Source organism: Talpa occidentalis, unplaced genomic scaffold, assembly GCF_014898055.3.
Source record: "Talpa occidentalis isolate TD23 unplaced genomic scaffold, MPIMG_talOcc4v2.1 talOcc4.3, whole genome shotgun sequence".
NCBI lineage: Eukaryota > Metazoa > Chordata > Mammalia > Eulipotyphla > Talpidae > Talpa > Talpa occidentalis.
This window is the reverse complement of record NW_023603184.1, coordinates 47,456,200-47,472,063: the sequence shown is the minus strand read 5'-3', so window position 1 is coordinate 47,472,063 and position 15,864 is coordinate 47,456,200. Positions and strand designations below refer to the sequence as shown.

Sequence of the window (15,864 nt, the reverse complement as noted above, 5' to 3'; positions counted from 1 at the left end):
TTTTTTTATGGCTTGTTTAATTAAGGATACTTGGGATATATGGATGCAAGGGAAGGGAGAATTATCAATTATAAAAAACTCAGCCTTAAGAAACTGTATTGGCCTTTAAACTGTTCATGACCCATCTCAAATCTCATGTTTGTTGAGAATTCCCATTGGATAATGGAGGCACGGAAGGTCCTCGAATGTTTTTCCTAAAACTGGATGTGGACAGACACAGAAGACAGCTGTGAGCAACTGTGTGTTCAGGCCCTATTTCTACCACTTTAATTTTGGCAAACTTTAAACTTCAGCTTCCCCAGTCATAAAATGGGACTGGTAACCTATTGATAGTTGTGGTGGTGACCGAATGAGATGATCTACCTATAAAGGATTTTTTCACTAATATTGATCATTAAAGTTCCAAGTACTACTTATATTATCATTTTTATTATTTTTTTTAAACTGGAGTAAAGGCCAGAGGTGTGGGGGGTGAGAGAATTCTCCAGAGACAGTGGGGAGCAGAACAGGAGGATTTACTGAAATACACTACTGAGGGGCATAGCGGGCGAGACAGGAGAGGTCTGCTGCGCCATGTGGGTAGCTCCCTGGCCAGCCGGGGATCAAACTCGTGCTGCAGAGGCCGCGGACAGCTTCACAGCACCATGCTCAACCACCTGCGCCACCAGGGAGGCCCATCATTTTCATTATTAATGAAACTTTCAGCCCAAGTGGAAAGCAAAACTTTCTGACTTCCTTCATGAGTGAACCAAAACCACAGTACCAATCCCACAAGGCTTTGATTTTTTTTTCTTTTTTCACTTTTTCTATTGCCTGTTTGAAGATAAATAAAACCATAGCAAATAGTAGATATGTATGCATATGTGTATATATGTGTTTCTGTCTCTCCACCCTTATGACAACATTCCTTGCAGCCCTCTTAAGATTAAAGAATGAACTCTTAAAAGTGGCCTCAAAGAAACATTTCTTAAGAAATCTAAGAAGGATGAACTTAAAACCGGGGGAGATATTAGAGTTCTGTCTAAGCAATTCTTAGAAAAGAATACTAAGTTCAGTTTAATATTATTTACGTATGGGGCCCATGTGAGGTCTGTGGGTTTATGTAAAATGTATTTGCATAGATTGATCAAAACAGCCATGACTTCTGTGCATGATATGATCATTTTGGTTTCATCTAATGTACTAGTGTTTCCCATAGTTACCAGGTTAGTGCACAGAAGCTGGGACTGACACAGTGCTATAACAGCAGCTTTAGAAGGATTCAAAGAAATGAATATGAGTTAACATTTGCACTACGCTCAATGCTGAGAAAAGGTGAAGAAGCTCCGAGCAGTTTTCTTAGTGAGCACCCTTCCACTTGGTGTCTTTTCTGTAGTCATGCTATCCTTCCAGCCTGTCGTACAAATAGAAGCTGTCAGTGGAACTTCTTGGTTTCATCTCTGAAATTAGATTTGAATATTTTTGTTCAGATGTTTCCATTCAAATATTCTACTCTCACATAGAAATGAATATAATCTGAAACTTTGTTCTGTAACTATAGAAACCCTGATCTTCACAGTGTTTCAGCTAGAAACACAAAAGAGCTCTCAGCTTGAAAGGACTATATTGTCAATTATTGATCTATGAATAGCTTAGATTTCATAAACCATTAAGTTTCTATGGAGTCAGGGTTTTTTTTCTCTTTTCTTTCCCTGTTTTTGAAATTAGTGATAACCATATTTATACAAAAAATTCATGTTAAGACAATGCAATAAATATTATTTTAGTCAAAGCTATTTCTTGAAGACTAGCTATATGACACTGCAGTGATATGTGGGCTTGCCCTCAAGGAACATCCAACCTTGTATGTGCGATAGAACACTAAACAAACTCAAAAAAAAAAAGGTAATAGCAATATAGAAATTCAAATAAGAGCTATGATGGCTTTGAGGAAGAAAGGAAGAGCTATGAAGGCTTTGAGGAAGATCATGTCTAACTGGAGAGGCTCCAAAAAAAAATCAGAGAGGTATTTAAATTCCCCTCTTTCCTTCATGTTCAAGCCCAGCCTGCCAGCAGGCATAAATAATACCAATTTTATTTCCCTAATAGTTTTCAAGCCCTCACCTCTCCTCTATCTGATTACCATTTCTCATGATTCTTGCCTGGATTACCATAGTAGTTAATAAATAGTGCTGGCTTCCTCCTGACCTTTCCTGCCACCAGTCTATCTTCTCCCACCCGTCATTTATTTAAAATTCTAAATTTATTTAAAATTGTATCACATCCCTGTTTTATATCTTCTAATGAATGACATAGAAGGATTCCACAGGGGAAAACCCAAGTCATTAGTGTGGATGGGCTCCCATCACCTCGCCAGCCTCTCATCCTTCTCTGTTCCAGAATGTTCCTGTAATCCTCTAACTAGTCCAAATCTTAGGGTCACGAGTCTTATTGTTTCCCCGTCTGAAAAATTCTCTCATAACTTTTCCTATTGACAAACTCTTTCTCATGCTCACATCTCACATAAATTGGCACATTTTCCAAGAAGCCAACCCCAAATGCTTTCCACCCCTCTTTACTCTCTGATGGATAAATACTCTCGCATTGAATCCATAGTTCCATTGTGCAACATTATTGGTTTTACTTTGTCTCTGTTTCTACCAAGAGGGCATAATTGGGTACTCATTGCAGTCATGCATCACAAATGTTTGTGTAATTTGTTCCTTAGCTGCTTGCGAGATTCACAGTAAGCACTCAGTGAGTGATGAATGAATGAAGTTGGAGGTAAAATGATGAATCTACAGAAATGATAGGAGAAGGATGTTGGGGAAAAAGAAAAATTCAAAAACTAACCCTGGAAAGCTGATGAAGGAACTGAAGCATCCAGAAAAGGGGTGAGGGAGGCATCTGAACAAAGAGGAGAGGAAGTACAGTGGACTCTAGTGGTGGACCATGGGTGATTTGGTAGTGGGTGCACTATAGTGGCAATATCTGGTGGGGTATCTAATTACAATCAAAAAACAATATATTGGGCCTCCCCGGTGGCGCAGTGGTTGAGCGCTGGGTTGAGAAGCTGCCCGCGCCTCTGCGACGCCAGTTCGATCCCCGGCTGCTCCCCGTCTGCTGCCCGGCCACCAAGGAGGGTCCCACATGGCGCGCAGACCTCTCCTGCCACCCGCTGCTCCCCTCAGCAGTGTGCTTCAGTCTTTCTGCCTGCTCTGCTCCCCGCTCTGGCTCTGGTGAATTCTCTCACCCTCCCGTGCTTCTGACTGTACCCAGGGCTTGTATAAATAAAAATAAAAATAAATCTTTAAAAAAAAAACAATATATTAATTTTTTTAAATAGGGAAAGTTCAGTTATCTTATTACATTTGGTCTCGTGGGGAGTGTTCTTAAAGGGAAGAAAATGGAAATAAAAAGAAATGGGGAGAAGGAGTAGAAAGTGAAGAGAGAAGAAAGAAAGAAGTTTACTCAGTCTCCACTGTATGAGCTCATCTCTATCAAGTGTGATTGCTTGAAAATTACTTTGATTATTCAGACATTTAATAGCAAAATTGATATTTCTCGTCTTTGTTTCTTCCAAATACTGTGATGTTCAGTCCATGTAACACAGAAATTTCAAGGGACATAGTATCAGAGACTTTATGCCAAGAAATTTATATTGAACAAAGGAACAGAAATATTTCAGAACACATTTTAAATATATAAATGTATTTTATTTTTTGAGACATTTAGTATATTATTTAGATGTCGCAAACACATCAGTGTGGTGAAAAATCCCTCTATCTCAATCTGTATCTGCCTTTCTGATTATTACTTTAGCACAGGTCTTAACATATGGAGATTCTGTATCAGTGGGCATGAACATTTTTAAAGGTTCTTGAAATATGAATAAATTATTTTGGGAAGGCTTTCACCTCAAAATCCATTTCACTTGAGCTATAAAAGGACAAAGCTTTCTTCATTTAACAAGAGCTTAATCATAAATGCCTTGCCATGCCATTGACTATTTTCAATTTTCTTTAGGGTGGAAAGAAAAGAACGTGCCAGATTGAAGACAGTGAAGTTTAATGCAAAACCTGGAGTTATTGATTCCAAAGGGGTAGGTACAACAAAATTAAAATCTGTTGCCATGGATTTAACTATAATTAACACTTAGGCTTTCAGTAGCAGGTAAATTATGGAGCTACCAGGCAGTAAAGTACTGTTATAAATTTATTTCTAGAAGTAATGATGCAATTTCTGATGCAGTAGACTTATAGTAAATTTATTCAATATCAAGGATAAAATTGCTAGTAGTCAGCAGAAATGATGAGTTAATGATGATGGTGTAATGACGGCAATGAAGAAGAAAAAAAGACAGTTTAGGTGTTTTCATATCCTTAATTTTTTTTTCCAAATGAAATATTCTAAGTGACTGGATTTCATCATAAATATGTCTATTCTGTGACACTTTATAAAATTAAGAAAACGGTCATAGGAATGTGCATTAGGGTCATCTAAGTGAATACATGGATTGTTGTGACAGACATAGAAAAGAATTAAATAAAATATAATCACCAAAATGAAAATATTCACTCAATGCACATGTATCTTTTAATAGCAACTTTAATGAAGGATAACACACATAACATAGAATCCACAAATTTATTGCATGTAACACAGTGATTTTTAGTATATTTAGTTAAACAACCATCAACACAATCAATTATAAAACATGTTTTTCAGGATTTACATAAACAAACCCTATAGCAGTTACTTCACATTTATCCCAAGTCCCCACCCAGCCCTAAACAACTACTAATCTCCTTTGTCTCTATAGATTTGTTTATTCTAGATAATTCACATAAATGGAACTATACACTGTGCAGTCTTCTGTGAGTGCTTCTTTCACTTCTCCTAATGTATTTAAGGTACATCCATATTATAGAAGATGTATAAGTATTTCATTTCTTTTTGTTGTCGAGTAGAATTCCATTATATGGATATACTTCATTTAATTTATTCATTCATCAGTTGATGGACATTTGGTTGTTTCCATTGGGGGTTATTATGGATGCTGTTGTTAAGGACATTTGTATACAAATTTTTGCATAGACATATATTCTTATTTCCACTGAGTATATACCTAGGAATAGAATTGCAGGATCATATGATATCTGTATGTTTAACATTTTGAGGAACTGACAGAACTGCCAAAACTTCCATTTTGAGGGCTTCCCCAGTGGTGCAGTGGGTTGAGCACTGTGAAGCTCTCCACAGCCTCTGCAGGGCGGGTTTGATCCCCGGCCGGCCAGGGAGATTCCCACATGGCGCAGCAGACCTCTCCTGTCTAGCCCGCTGCTCCCCTCAGCAGTGTATTTCAGTCTGTCTGCCTGTTCTGCTCCCTGCTCTGCCTCTGGTGAATTATCTCACCCTCCCACACCTCTGCCCTGTACCCCAGCTCTTGTATAAAAATAAATAAATCTTAAAAAAAAAAATAAAATTTCATTAAAAAAAAACTACCATTTTGAGGAACTTATATTCCCACGAGGGTTCCAGTTTCTCCACATCCTCACCAACATTTGTTATTATATATCTTCCCAGGTGGTCCGAAGTGATATCTCTTGGTTTTGATTTGCATTCTCCTGGTGACTATGTGGTATTGAGAACTTTTCATGTTCTTGTTGACCATTTGTATATGTTCTTTGGAGAACTGTCTATTCAGAGGCCTTTCCCATTTTTTAAATAGGGTTGTTTTGTTGCTGCTGTTGAGTAGCAGATGTTCTTGATATATTCTGGATATTAATCTCTTACTGAATAAATACATTCAAAATATTTTCTCCCATTCTGTGAGTTCTTATCACTCCCTGGTAGTATCCTTGATGCAAGAGGGATTTTTCATTTATTACAGTTTATCTATGTTTTCTTTATTTTAGTGACATAGCTAAGAAACCATTGTCTAATCCAAAAACATAAAGATTTATGTCCATATTTTCTTCTAGAGAGTTTTATAATTTCAGCCTCCTACATTTGGGTAAGTTTATGATATGAAGTAGGAGTCCAGTTTCACTCTCACTTGTGAATTGTCTTCTTAATTTCATTTCTGGACTACTCATTGCAAGTATATAGAAATACATTTATTTTGTGTATCAATCATATGTCCTACCATCTTGCTGAATCCATTTATTTGTTCAAATAGCTACTTGATAAATTTCTCAAGATTTCCTATATGTAAGATCATGTTTGTAAAAGGGAGACTGTTAATCTTTCTTTTCAATCTGGATGAATTTTATTTCTTTGTTATGCCTGGTTGCCGTGACTAGAAACTCTAGTACCATATTAGACAGAGGTGGCAATAGCAGTTACTCCTGTCGTGTTCCTGACATTAAGGGTAATGGTTTCAATCTTTCACTATTAAATATGATGCTAGCTGTGTGTTATGTAGATTTTAAATCTTTTTATAAATGATAGTACTAATATCTTATTGCTATTATAAGATACCTATCCCCACTTCTGTTAATTTTTTTTTCTCTTTATCTTTTTTTCTCACCTTTCTGTCTGCCTATTCTGGCATTGAGCATCACACAGGACCACAAGTTATGGTCAGTAGATGCCACCATGAAAAAAATAAGAAAGTTGTCATTTCTCAGGACTTTTGAACCCCCAGCCACAAGAACACCCTCTGAACTTTCAAGTAAAAATATCACTGGGCAGTGCAGTCATTGACATATAACTTACTTTCACCTCCAACATTCATGGAACATTGGAATTTATGTAAACATGTGTGACACTCTTCTATGTGTGGAATGCCACTTATATGTAAGGTAATAGGATTTTTCTGGGCTTCTTGGCGAGATGTATGTCTGGAAAGCTTGTGTGTTTCATGTATTTACCTGTAAATACATATATCAGAGAATTTTTGTTGAATTCCTGTGATGTGCCAGACACAGAGGTAGAACTTCTGGTACAAAGAGTAACTCAGGACTTTCTCCTCAAGAGCTATTACAGCAACGAGAGTCCAGATAAGTTCCCACCATGTGAGGTTTGATTTTTGATCATATATGTAAAATACAACTATGTATGTGCTAATGAATGCAATATCAATTCTAGGACTTGAATGATGATTGCAGGAGAGGCAGTACCTCTGTAGTGGCAGGAAGGGCACAGAGCTGGTTTTCTCTGATTGGAGAAGGCCAGACGGGTGAAGTAGAGTCCTGGAGCCCTCAGTGGGTTTCTCAGGCTTTTATTGAGCTTTTACAGGTAGTGCAGCAACCAGGTACGCGGCAGGTAGGGGTGCTGGGGGGCCCGGAGGCCAGTAGGCCTCCCTGCCCGGTGCGAATCTTCTCTCTTTACTGGGCTCTCTGGCATTCTTTTCTTCTCTCTCCTGCCTCTGCTTCTCATAGTGAATATCTCCATGCAGCAGCCATGGCCCACAGAAGTAAACAATACAACCAAGTATAACAATGTAACAGCTGCAGTACCTGCCATCAGTTCTGCAATGCTAATGTCGGGAGGGCAGAAAAGCCTGAAAACCATTTACCATACAAGGCTGTGTGCAAAGGGAAACATGGAACTAAGCATCATGAGGGTGAAGTCCCCCAGCTTCTGATTTCAGTTCATTACTAAGTCACTACTGTTCTTTGGCTTTGAACTACATCAGGGATGGCAACCAAGGTCATCTCCTACATAGACTAATGAATTGATACTTTTTACCTGAAGTGCTGTGTTGAAAATGATTCCCAGGTCATTTATGACTTCAGCAAGGGGAAAAAAATGCTGTGATTGATTAGCCATGCCTAATATGACATAGGGAATGGTTCTTTATTTCAAGTCCCTGGATTCAACAATTTATAAGATGGTTTTCGGCAGTAATTCCCCATGAGTCTATGGATTAGGACATAATAAGCCAAAGTTTTCCAAATCCCCATGAGAATAATGCAGCAATGAGAAGAAGTAGAAAGCAGAGGACAATGAAGAGAAAGTGCACTGAAGAACGGAAAAAGCAACTAAGTGGAAAATTGGAAAAGCTGGGTCAGGAGATGCCACTCACTTTGAATCAAGGACAAAGACTATACAATTTATGTCATTGTTACAAAGGCCCTTGGGATCTTGGAGGAAACTCATTTTAAACTGAGAAGAAAAACTGTTTGAAATGAGAAAGATAATCAGGCATTTCAAATAACTTTAACATTAGCTAGCACTTCTACAGCATTGTTACTGCCGTACTTAGAAATCAATTAGTTTGTGTGAAGCAGATTGTGACAAGAGTCTTATTAACAGTATGTACAAGAGCTATGAAAACTCAAATTAATGGACATAAGAATGACCAGAGAGCACTCAGAGGGAACTTAGACTTTCAGCGGCCTATCAAGGCTTGACTTACTTCTTCAGAAATATCCATTGATTTTAAAAGCTTTGAGTGCTACAAAACACCAGGTGCTATGCTGGGTGCCTTGTAGGACAGCAAAAATAATTTAAAAAGCAATCTCTCATCTCAAGGAGCTCACAAAGAGAAATAGATAGGCAGGCAAATGATAGCAATTCAGTACTGATGATGATCTCCATAAATGAAGAGGATTAATAGTATTTTAAATATTAGTATACTGAGCTTCGGGAGGATGAACTAATTTGCCTAAGAGCTCACAGCTGTTAAGTGCAAGAATGCAATCATTTTGACAGTAGGTTTGCCTTCCCAATTCCTTCACCTTGTACCTTATTCTGTCAGAGCCCAGAAAGGGACAACTATAAATATGCCTTGGAGAAGGAGATAAGTCAAAGAGGAGGTGATATTTGAACAAGACCTTGAAGTTTGAGTAAAAATTTGCCACATGGAGGAAATAGTGTAAACACAAATGTGGAAAGTAGGCATGTTGGAATAAGGGCGGACGACCAGTGGCACCATGTGGATGGCGTGGGTGATATCATGGGAGTTGTCGCAAATGGAGCTGGCAAGGAAGGTTTAGGTCAGGAAGTTGGTGAGGGAGCACAGATAGGACCCTTGACACTTAATGAATTCTGAGAGCTTCCACAAGGAAATCTGAAACTCTTCGTTTAAAGGATCACATTTGCTACAAATGAAATGCCCACTCTGTGGCCTTCTGCCCACTCCATGTGACTTCACAAAGTCTGCGTCTGCACATGCAAAGACAAGTGGACAATTTTCCAGATACCCAGATAATTCCAATTTACCAGACCCCTAAGCTCAAAATGGCCATCTGTTTCGATGGGTCTCTAAGAATTGCCTCCGTTCCCCAGATCTCAGTGCAGGCAAGCTTCCCTAGGAATATCAGTTATGTTACTTAAGAGTCTCCATTCAAGCCATTCTCCAGTGAAAACTTAAATCACACCCTTAATTTCTTTGGTCATTCATCAATCTCCTCTTGCCATTTTGTTTTTTTTTTTTTTTTAAATAGAGGCATGTTTTTTTTTTTATTTATTTATTTATTTGTTTGTTTATACATGCACTGGGTACAGTCAGAAGCGCGGGAGGGTGAGAGAATTCACCAGAGCCAGAGCAGGGAGCAGAGCAGGCAGAAGGACCGAAGTACACTGCTGAGGGGAGCAGCGGGCGGCAGGAGAGGTCTGCGCGCCATGTGGGACCCTCCTCCGGTGGCCGGGGAGCAGCCGGGGATCGAACCGGCGCCGCAGAGGCTGCGGGCAGCTTCGCAACCCAGCGCTCAACTGCTGCGCCACCGGGGAAGCCCTCCTCTTGCCATTTTGTTGAAACATTTTATGAATTTCATGATCTTCAGAATTGAGCTGTTCTCCATTGAAAAAAAAATTGAGTAGTTAGTGATTTATGCTAAATAGTGTTTTAACTTAGAATCCCTGTAATTTCAAGAAGGAAAATATGTCAAGAAGCATATGAGAGCATTTTCAGCATTCTCACTAAATGTCAGCAATGTGCAACGTTGAAGTTTCCCCTTCATATTGTAAATCCTGTCTACAGTGAGGTAGATTATGAATAAATAACTATCCTATTTCTTTACAGACTGGTACAAAAGAGAGGTGAAATATTATTCAAAGTAGTAGGAGTATCCATAAATAAAAACCCTCTTCCAGCTTACAAACATCTCTTTATTGCCATAACAAAAAATCTTGGGAAGCCACCATTTATTCCCACCTTCTACATATAGAAAAACTGAAACTTAAAGATGTGAAGAAAACTGAACCCATGTCTGACTCGCTCCAAAACACATAATTTGTTTACTACATACGGTATTCTTCCTTATGAAAATGACGTCACACTTATGTGCTTTAAGAAAATGAAAGAAGTAAATTAAATTGAGGTTATCTTTGTCAGAAACTAACTTAAGCATAGACTCAATTCCTGAAGGATGGAAACTGGTTTTCTCAACGTTGTGCATCTTTCTGGATAAGAACATTACTCGGTGGTTCTTGGCATTGCACATTCTCCACTGTGGCCTCTCAGAGTAAAATGAGGGGAGGAAAAAATGAGGGGACAAATTTTGGTAAATTCAGTCATATAATAACCTTACATTAGATGTCACTGCCAGGCAGCTTGCTAGCCAATGTGGACCAAGACTGATGTTGCGGTCACTGCCCTGAGGATCTGGGATTCCAATGGCAAAAACAACTTCTCATGGGAGGGAATTGCTTAATCCCAAAGAAGAGCGAAAGAAAAATTGCTTGGAAATTCACAGGAAGTTTCATGTGCTGGAAAATTGAAGGACTTTTAAGGAGTGAGGAGAGGATGGCTGAAGAATTAGTAAACTTTTCAAGGGGCTAGAGATGGTATAGGAATAGGACCCAGGGTACATAGAAATAAAACACGGTGTACTTTTATAACAGACATTGACAAAGGATAATGAAAAGAGACAGAACTGAAAAATTAGAACTAAGTCATGTCTGGTAATTTAAATTTTCCAGGAAACTTAATTTATCACGTAGATAATGAAGATTTTAAGGGTTGGGGCCAAACCAGACCTAGTGATTTCCCCTGGCTTTGAACCCTGAATCATTGCCCGGATATCTAAACAAGGACCCAAATTTACTCATAATTATGCCCAGAATACCTACCTGGTATCTACCAGACACATACTGGCCACCCAAACCGCACTTCTTGGAGGTAAGAAAAGTGGATAAGGAGATCTCTTCCCCTGAGATCCATCTGGCAACCATGGAAAAAAAAGAATGGAAGAAAGACTGACAATGGGAGATGCTTGAAAAAGCTATTGTGGTATTCTAAATGAGAATCTAAACTTAAAACAGTGGCTAAAAGCAAGGTAAATAGGAAACTATTGCTAAAGAGATCAGGGGAGACAGTCATCACTGACCTAATGGCCTTTAATAATATTCCGTTTCTTTTTCCAGAGCTTTGAGTTTCCTTGAAGAGGGGCTATTGAGAGATGGTGTGGGGGCAGGGATGGGGCTAAGCTAATAGGATCATTGGAATCTCAGTGCAGCTGGAATTGAGAAATCTCAGTTCTACTATGCATATTCTTATAAATGTCCAGTGAAGAAACAGAGAATCATTCCTCTGAAACACACAGAGAGTTGTAACAACCTGCCATTTTGTCATTTATTTAAAAAGTCATTTGATAGTGTTTTGTTACCACAGATAGGAGTTAGGTTTGCTTCCCAGGATAAATTATAGGAATTGCTTTTGTGATCACTTCAAAGTGACATTTTCAATCTCAAGGAAAAATCATTACTGTCCTTAAAGAAAGCTCTTTAGTTGAGTCAGTCTTTGGGTGACTAGAGTTAAGGTCAAAGCTCAAATGTCCAGAGATGACCTAGATCAAGGAGGAGAAGTCAGAGCGCCCTCTGCCCTAGTCCTTGGGCATCAGGAAGGCAATACTTGTCCTTGAAGTTCATAAACTCCTTGTGTTCTTCATTATCACTTCCTTATTCCAGGCCCTTGAGCAGTGTCATTACTAGTCTTACTGTCTGTCTTTCTATAGTGATTCCCCGCACTGCAGGCAGTGCGATTTTAACCAGAATAGTATCTCTACATAAACAAAGACAGGGTTATGTCCAGGGAATTCTGCAGTATCACAGCCATGCCTGGGGAATAATGCTAACTCATTATATATTCTTTTAACTGTGATAATTACATTCGTTCAAACCTTGAGCTCCCATGTCACTGGGAAACTTGCGAGCAGCAACATAAAATTCTGATAAAGAAGTGCTAATGGCTTCCTACAGATGTTCTCAGAGGGGTCTACAATTTAGTTTCCTTCTTTAATACATGTAAGGAGGGTCCCTAGCAGGACTGTGAAACCCAGCTGAACGCAATGAGCATTTTTGAATGAATAATAATACATTATTTCATTTAAGCTCCCATGGTGTGTCAAGTTATGGATGAAGAAACTGCTTATCTAAGGAGTAGATGGAGAGTAAATCATGCTATTTATCTATTTTTATGCATGCTCATGTCTTGCTGGTCACCTCCCCCCAGGTCCAAAAACTACTGCAGAATTCTGTAACAAATTTAGTGTAATTTGATGAAATCTGCTCACTACACACACACATACATATTCATGTTTTGCAATGTGTTTTAGTTGGTACAGTTCTCCCTTCTCAATCTTGAACATACTTTAAGACACTTTTTTTTTGTCTTTTATGTTGACACTTGAATGTGTTTAGTTAATCTCATCCTCAGCAGGAAAAAAAAGTTCAGTTTGTGAAATTAAAAAAAAAAAAACAACTTTGAAACCAATGTGATTTTTTTTCATTGTCTAATTAAACTAAAGCTCCCATTCAGTTAACATTGGAAGGAGTGTAGTAAGTTGAAACACAATAAATTCACTTACTTATTGTGCTCTCCTCCTTTTGAAATTTTCAGAGATTCATTAGGGACAAACATGGAGCCAGATTCTGATTTAAGCTGTGTAAGTACACTATGATCAAGACATGGTTCCAGGTATAAAGGAATAGAAAAAATATTGTCAGCAGAGGGGATAGCATGTAAAGACAGGAGATAGCAGGGTGTTCAGGGAAGCAAAGAAGTTTAATGTCACTTAAATATAAAGGCATAAGTATAATAGTCCCCCTCATCCACAGGGCATACCTTCCAAGAATTCCAGTGGATGCCTGCAACTGTGGCTGGTACTAAACGTTGTTATTCTACATTTTTTCCTACCTGTAATAAAATATAATTTATAGATTAGGCACAGGAAGAAATATTTAACAATGAAACAGAATTATAACAATGTATCCCAATAAAAGTCATGTGAATATGGTCTCTCTCAATAAATCTTATTGTTTTTAATGTTTTCAGATTATGGTCGATTATGTGTAATTGGATCTGCAACAATAAAGCCTTGGATAAGGGACAATTGCAACTGTCAGCTGAGTAGGCAGAAGAGAAGTAGGGAATCAAATTATAAAGGAGAGACTTTGGAGGATTTTAGCATGGTTAGATGAGAGCTTTCGCAGACCACTCTACTGCAATATATAAAAGAAATACTAGAAAGCAGGGGTCCATTTCAGTAATGCAGATAAGACATGGAAAAGGCTTGACCTAAGAATATGGACTAACTATAGAGAGGAAAGACAAGAGAAAATATTTAGGAGGAAAAAAATATGTAGCCTGAAGTACCTTCCTTCTAGTTATTAAAAATGGAAATGCCCAGCTCAATCCCAATTCTGTAGTATCAGATTCTCTGGGGAGGCTGATAGGAAAGCTGTTTATTAACAAATTCCACAGAGACTTCTTATAGGCTTGCTAAATTTGAGATATACAAGCATAGCAGAAAGATTTAGTATCAGAAAGAATGACCAACTTCTATAAGAGTTCTCGTATATCTAACCCTCAATTGCCTCATATATAAAAATGAATAGTAATTTTAAGATAATAAAAAATAATATATTTAAAGTACCAAGAAACATTAGACAGAAGGAAAACATTATCAAGTTAGCAACAAGTTTCCTTGTTTTCTCCTCAGAGAAACATCTAATATTTAACCAAAGGAAAACTACATCCTAAGAGCCCTCTGGCCTGGGGTGAAACCAAAGCATCCATTGACCATCATAGACCAACACAGACTGCACAGAGACACAGGGAGGAGTTGCGCTTCTTGAACAGGAGGTGGCTGGAAAGAAATACCTGGAGGCTGAGTTCCAGGGCAAGGGACACAGATGCCAGGGGTGCTGATTCAACCAAGGGTACTGGGGAGGGGAGGATGAAGTGGTGTGGAGGCATATACCCTTGCATGAGGGGAAATTTCACTTGAAAGGACTGGGGTGTTCAACAAAGGCCAGGTCCCCAGTAAGGAGAACAGAGATGGTATTCCAGCACACCCACTCCTTCCCCCTATGGGGCCGGTACTGACCATGTGAAGTACGCAGACTACAGAGTCTGCGATCTGGAACCCCAGAGAGGAAGGATAGCCACAGAACCACAAACACAAACCAGTTGTACCTATCTCCTAACACAGTCACACCAGCAGCTGGACTGTACCAGGCACTTCCCACTCCCTGTTGTCTCTGAAACTGCAAAAACAGAACTCAAGTATTCAAAAGTAAATAAAAACAATCAAATAAAACCACTGTTCCTCTTGCAGGAAAAGTAAAAGTAGTTCAATACTCTAGGTAACTGCTACAGGTATTTGATAAATAGAGAAATATAAAGTGCCAAAATGGGCAGACAAAAAAATATAACATGTTACCTAAGGTCTCAATGGAACATGACACCACAGGAGAAAATGACTCTCCAGAATCCAACCACAAAGACATGGAAGATTTTATCTGCCTGTAAGATGAACAGTTCAAAATTGCTATAACAACGAAAATTTAAAAGATAGAAGAAAATTCAAGAAGGCAAGTCAAAGTGATACAAGAGAACTCAGAAAAGCTGATCAAAGAGATACAACAAAACTCAGAAAAACAAATGATTTCTGAAGTCAAATTATTGAACAGTAGGTAGAAATTAAAGCTTTCACTAAGAAAATAGCAGAGATTCAGGATGTAAAGAGCTCAATAAATGAGTTAAAGAATTCTTAAGAAAGCTATGGAAGTAGAATATATCAAATGGAAAATCAAATCAGTGACCTCAAAGAGAGTAATATACAAAGGGCCCAAGAAGAAGAGAGAAAAAAGAGGTATAATATATATGTAGGATACATATGTATGTATGTATTTGTATTCTTTAGCATATATGTATATTTCATTTAGATAACTAAATGAAGGCAAGACACATGATCATTAAGCTAGCAAGAGTTTAAGACAAAGAAAGAATTTTGAAAGTGGTGAGAGAAGAAAAGCAGGTAACTTATTTAGGTACTCCCATCAGGGTTTCATCACCTTTTCCAACAGAAACTCTACAGGCTAGTAGAGAATAGAATTCTTATCAAATTTTCAATGGCATTCTTCAAAGAATAGAGCAAATATGACTAAAATTTATATGAAACCACAAAAGACCACAGCAGTTTTGAAAAAGAGGAAGAGCATAGATATCACACTCCTGAACTTCAAATTATAAAAAGTTATGTTAATCAAAGCAGGATGGTATTGGAATAAAACTGGACAGTCAGAGTAATAAAGTAGAATTGAGGGCCCAGAAATAATCCCACTCTTATATAGAGTAAATTTGCGATAAGACTCAAGAAAATGCAACAGGACAAGGAAAGTCTCTTCAATAAGTGGTCCAGGGAAACTGGACAACCACATTCAAAACAATGAAATTAGTCCGGTATCTCACAGCACACACAAACATTAACTCAAAATAGATTGAAGACTTGGATGCAAGTCCTGAATCCATAACATATATAGAAAAATACAAAATGTTCCAAGAAATGAGATTCAGAGATCTTTGGGAACTCCACTACAATGGCAAGGGAAACAAAAGCAAAACTAAATGAATAGGACTACATCAAACTAAAAAAAAAAAAATTCTGCACAGCCAAAGAATCATTAAAATGAAAAGACACCCTATCAAAT

At 38.2% G+C, this 15,864-nt stretch overlaps 1 protein-coding gene across 8 annotated transcripts in view; it reads left to right on the top strand.

The window, feature by feature from the left end:
• LOC119255682 (disks large homolog 2) overlaps positions 1 to 15,864 on the top strand; it is an 811,058-nt gene that overhangs the window by 736,423 nt on the left and 58,771 nt on the right. For all 8 annotated transcript variants that reach the window (XM_054699571.1, XM_054699570.1, XM_054699569.1 and 5 more), the window contains one exon: positions 4,006 to 4,081. In XM_054699571.1, the coding sequence (XP_054555546.1) occupies positions 4,006 to 4,081 (76 nt within the window). The remainder of the gene's footprint in view (positions 1 to 4,005; positions 4,082 to 15,864) is intronic.